Genomic DNA, 4,830 nt, shown 5'->3' with positions numbered 1-4,830 from the left:
ATGAAAAAGCGAACACAATTTAAAGATGGATTTTTACGTCATATTCCCGATCGGCCCTGAATTCAGTTATTGAGAAATATATGGAGCCGAGCCCACGTGCTTTTAAATGTTCGTCACATGATGTCACTGTAAACTCACGCCAGTGTGATTCATACAGAAGAACGTATGGGCTGTATATTTTCTATAGCTAATTCACAATTAAATTTAAAAAATACATATTAAAACGTTGTATTATTAAAATGTATACATTTATATAATGTCAAAGAGCCAAAGTATTACCAATTTATAAACGGTCAATGGACCACATAGTTTAGGCAAAATATTACGGCTAAACTATGCGTATATTGCTGCATATTTACTTTTGAAGTCTTTTATTTAAAGCCAGTTTAATTGTGTTCATTTCAACATTCGTTCAAATGTAAAAACATATGCAGGGCAATGTTAGAATAACGTATTCAATAAAATATTTACCAGGCCCATACTGTCCTTAAAGGTCTATGGTGTGCAGCCCCACATTACGGGTTATTTTATACGGAAGCTAGTCTTTTAAAACTTATTTTATTTAACTATTGTGTTGGCCGATATTGCATTTGTCAAAAAACCTCTTCGTAAGTGTGCCGCCGGAGTTGGGCATGTGTTTCCTCTTAAAATCCGGTGTAAAGCACTTGAGCTGGTGTGCTATGGCGCGCGCACAAACTGATCTTTGCCGAAACGCCTCCAGTCTTCGCTAATTTCAGCACAATCTGAAGGAACAGCGCCTTCCGCCCGGGCCGTCAGCGGAAAGCTCCGTTTCTTATAACTCATCTGCGAACGTATTCAGATCAAATCACGTATCTCCAGCGTCCGAGACATTTAATCGTGGCCTTCACCCTGTTAGATAATAAAGCAATCACCTTTTTAAAAGGGCTTTTAAAGTGCGGAATTCGATGTGACACTAACGCCGCCCACGGATAATGACCTCAACTAACCGCAGTAAAACATCAGCAAAACTAGCATTCTTCTGTGGTCTGAAAATAATGTTTTGACCAAAACTTCCACATGCGGCATATGACTAGTTCATGGATGAGAAAAGAAGTGCACGAGTATATTCCGGGAGGAAGGGTTGATGACGTCTGTACCACCCTTAATGTGACTTAAAGAAAAAAAAAAAGGCAAGTCACTGGATTCATGGATAAAATCCGTGAGAATCCGAGCATAGAGACGAGTGTTTCGGATAAAGATATGCAGACAGACACGGGCTCTCGTTTTCAAGAAACTGCATTTTGTGCAGAAACATAGACTATCGCGAATAAAGAGTTGAGACTGGACGCGCCCAGGGGATCGCTGGAAACGACAGAACTGCTTCGGAGAAGTGCTGCGGAGAAGAAAAAAGATTTATTATTATTATTATTTTATTTGATTTTTTTTACAATTCATTCAGTGACTGCCTCACCCGGATCGTATCCGGCACTGAACACTGTCTACCTTACAATAGGTACGTAACCTTCTTCAAAGTCAAATCAATAAGGCGTGCGTTTTAATTCGAGAAATGTTACAGAAGTTCAATGTAGCCAACATTGCGCATATATAAAGGCGCATATATTGCTGAATTTTACTTAATACCGTATAAACGGACAAGCCGCCGGGGCTTTCAAGAAAGTTTTAACGGGTTTGTAAACGAGACGACGGTACGATTTTGTTTCACTACATTTCAGTATCTTTGGCTTGTGTACATTCGCTGATGTGTAAGTAATTTTAGAAAACAAGTGGAAACAAACAAACGGTTCTCTTAAATAAAGAACGGTATATCCTTCTGGTTTGATCTGAAATACGGCTCGTGTAGACTATTTGGATATAGCCTATAAATGCATTGCATGTTGGATGGAGGGTATATTGACTTCTTAGTTTCTCACATGTAACTTTCTTACGTTTCCTTCGCAGAATGACGATGTCTAGTAAACCGACTTTAGCATTCTTCATCTATGGAATTATAATGCATAGCGCCTACTGCTCCCCGGTTGGGCTCGATTATCCTAGACTTAGGTAGGTAATATCACATAATTTTCTCTTATATTATTCAGAAATGTACATGGGGGTGTATATGCATTTGAGTCTCAAATGGAAACTGTTTTTGACGAGCAAGTTACAAACTATTGGGGGGGCAAGACTGACCATATTAATTTAACACATTAATACAAATGAATACAACTATTAAAAAACCATACCCATGATCAGTTAGTTCGTAAGAACTATCGTCTTAATATTGAATAGTGTTATGTTACATTAAGAGAAACATGGAAACAATATCTTGATTTCCATTTTATTTACGCATATTGCCTTAAAGGTGGCATTGATATTTGACCTGTATTGATACTCGGAATTTAACTTATACTGTACAATGCGGGTGGCACGAAGGCATCCGCGGTAGATAAAAGGAAAAAAGCGCGAGTCCAGAAGCGCCGCTGGGGACGCGCAGACGCAGACACTGACAGGAATGCGCACACCCCAAACTCCCTCTGTTACAAAGCTGTCACGGCGGAGGACGGCCCCCGGGGTGGTAGCGGAATGACGTCATCACCGAGGCGTAAAGTAAAGGGAGTGGAAATTAGAATAATAAATCACAAGATCTCCTTACCGCCAGATTTTACCTCACTGATGATAACCTACCCAACCACTACCCGCCTAGTTAGGTGTTTGCTCAGTCATAATAATAATAATAATAATAATAATAATAATAGTTATTTGCAATATCATTGATTGTGCCTTTGCATAATCAAAAACACTTTTGTAAATATTTTGGCATAGGTTTTTACGCAGTCATTTGAATGCAAACTTACCCCAAGTTTGAATGGGATGCTCCTCTCAATGGCACAGGTCACCTCAAGCATATCAGTCAGAAGGCTCGTGTCACTCGCTGTTTGAATGGATGAAAACTGGTTTTGGAACTTTTTTTTATACTCTTTCCGTTCTGTCTCCCTTTTTTCTAGCATGCGTTTTAACGTTGGTGTATTAAAGTAAGGGGCAAATCTCAAACATTTATTTGCTTTATTTATACGTATTAAACATGATTAATTTGTCAATATGACCATAGCATATATTGGAGAAAATTATATGCAATTCATGATGAATTTGTTACTATTGTGTCAAAGACACAAAAACATTGACTCCATTGTTTAATTTCAGGCTCGAAAACGAGGTTTTTGACGAGGACGGAGACACGTTTACGGACTTGGATTTTGACGGAGATCAAATTGCTATACGAAGCCCTCCCTCCCTCTTTGACAACGTGTACACATTATACTACCCTCCCGAAAAGAGGTGAACGGCCATATATTGCTCATGTATTTATAGTGGGCCTATATTTAATTTTCTATTTTATGTTGAACGTGTGCTGTTAATCTCTGTTGCTCCTTTTGTGTTATTCAGCCTAATTAAAGTGTCAACGTTCATTAAAGAGCTTTAGTCTTGGAAAAAAATCTTACTGCGTTCATATAACATGGATTTATAGCAAATATAAATCATTTAGATATGTAAATCTACGCTCCCTTAAAATAGAGTGCGTGTGTGTGTGTGAGAGAGAGAGAGAGAGAGAAAGAGTTATTACTTACAGCAAGTAATTGCAAGTCGATATGAATTTTTCAAAAAGGTAATAATTCAATTGATGTGTTCTATATTTGGTGCCTACTCGTGTTACTGACGCGCTATATTTGTCGTGTTATCACCCCAGATCTGAAAGACACGCAGATGGAATCTTTAATGAAGCCCACGGGGACGGACTTGGCCAGTTTCTTCATTCTGCGGTGGCAGAGCGTGCGGGGTAAGGACATTCTCCCGAGCTTTCCTCAGTGTGTTGGCTCGCGAGGACGCATTGATAAGTGATCATTCCAAATTTGTACCTTAGGGAAACATGTTATCCCCGCGGGGCACTGATAAAGCGCCCACCAGCCTATGGAAAACAATGCTCCTTCAGTCCTCGCGCCTGAAGGTGCACATTTCCCCGTGTTGATAGTGTACATTGTCTAACCCGAAGAAGGACGTTTTTGTTTCAATGACAGTTTGAACACGGCGAGTGAAAGTGTTGGCTCAAACAGATCTGAATGAACGAACATCCCCAATTTTTTGTCTTGCAGTGGAGGCGGTGTGAAGGAAGGTGACACAGAACCCTTATCCAAAAGGCATTCCGATGGAATCTTCACAGACAGCTACAGTCGTTACCGAAAACAAATGGCGGTGAAAAAGTATCTAGCAGCGGTTCTGGGAAGAAGGTACAGACAGAGAATTAAAAACAAAGGCCGCCGTTTCTCCTATTTGTAGCGTCAACAATCCAAACAGCCCATCTGTCCGGCCCTATAAGATCAAATCGTTCTGAGCAGTGGATTGCGCCTGTGTTCTTTAAACGTGTATTTATGTATGAAGTAAAGCCATTAAAATGAATATTTTAATAATATTATTGTTTTTCTTTTGTACAAAAAAAAAAGCACTTGAGACCGCACATATATACTTTGTGGACCAATCATGTAGGTAATTATATGGTTATGTATCTAAACTTAAAAAAGGAGAAAACAAAAACCGTACAGCTTTAACGTTATTCGCCTAATATACCGTTTTACATCCTTACACGTATACAGGACACGAATAGATTGAAGAAAAGACAATCGAGGCATTAATTCCCTTATCCAAATTTAGTGTTATCTGTTTAAGAGCATTCTACGTGGAGCCTTTAATTCGGTCCACTGCTCTCACGCGCAGTGTGTGATTAGGCGCCCGTTTTGTAGAGCTGAAGACCCTTTCGCGCGCTTTAGCGAGTTATACAGCTCTCTCGCTATCAGACCTGACATCCCAGACTCAAGA

The 4,830-nt window shown here is 39.6% G+C and overlaps 1 protein-coding gene across 2 annotated transcripts; it reads left to right on the top strand.

Moving 5' to 3' along the window:
- The first annotated feature begins 767 nt into the window (after nt 1-767).
- Nucleotides 768-4,426, top strand: LOC118232941 (glucagon family neuropeptides-like). 2 transcript variants are annotated; one of them, XM_035428197.1, is made up of 6 exons: nt 768-1,474; nt 1,921-2,022; nt 2,967-2,993; nt 3,163-3,297; nt 3,707-3,796; nt 4,110-4,426. In XM_035428197.1, exons 2-6 carry the CDS (start codon nt 1,922-1,924, stop codon nt 4,291-4,293), a joined length of 537 nt encoding a protein of 178 aa, XP_035284088.1. In that variant the 5' UTR covers nt 768-1,474; nt 1,921; the 3' UTR covers nt 4,294-4,426. The 2 variants fall into 2 exon arrangements, with proteins under 2 accessions (XP_035284088.1, XP_035284089.1); XM_035428198.1 differs by lacking the exon at nt 2,967-2,993 and having other exon boundaries at nt 774-1,474.
- Nucleotides 4,427-4,830: the final 404 nt, after the last annotated feature.

Source organism: Anguilla anguilla, chromosome 8 (genome assembly GCF_013347855.1).
Source record: "Anguilla anguilla isolate fAngAng1 chromosome 8, fAngAng1.pri, whole genome shotgun sequence".
Taxonomy (NCBI): Eukaryota; Metazoa; Chordata; class Actinopteri; order Anguilliformes; family Anguillidae; genus Anguilla; species Anguilla anguilla.
This window is presented reverse-complemented; position numbering and strand designations above follow the sequence as displayed.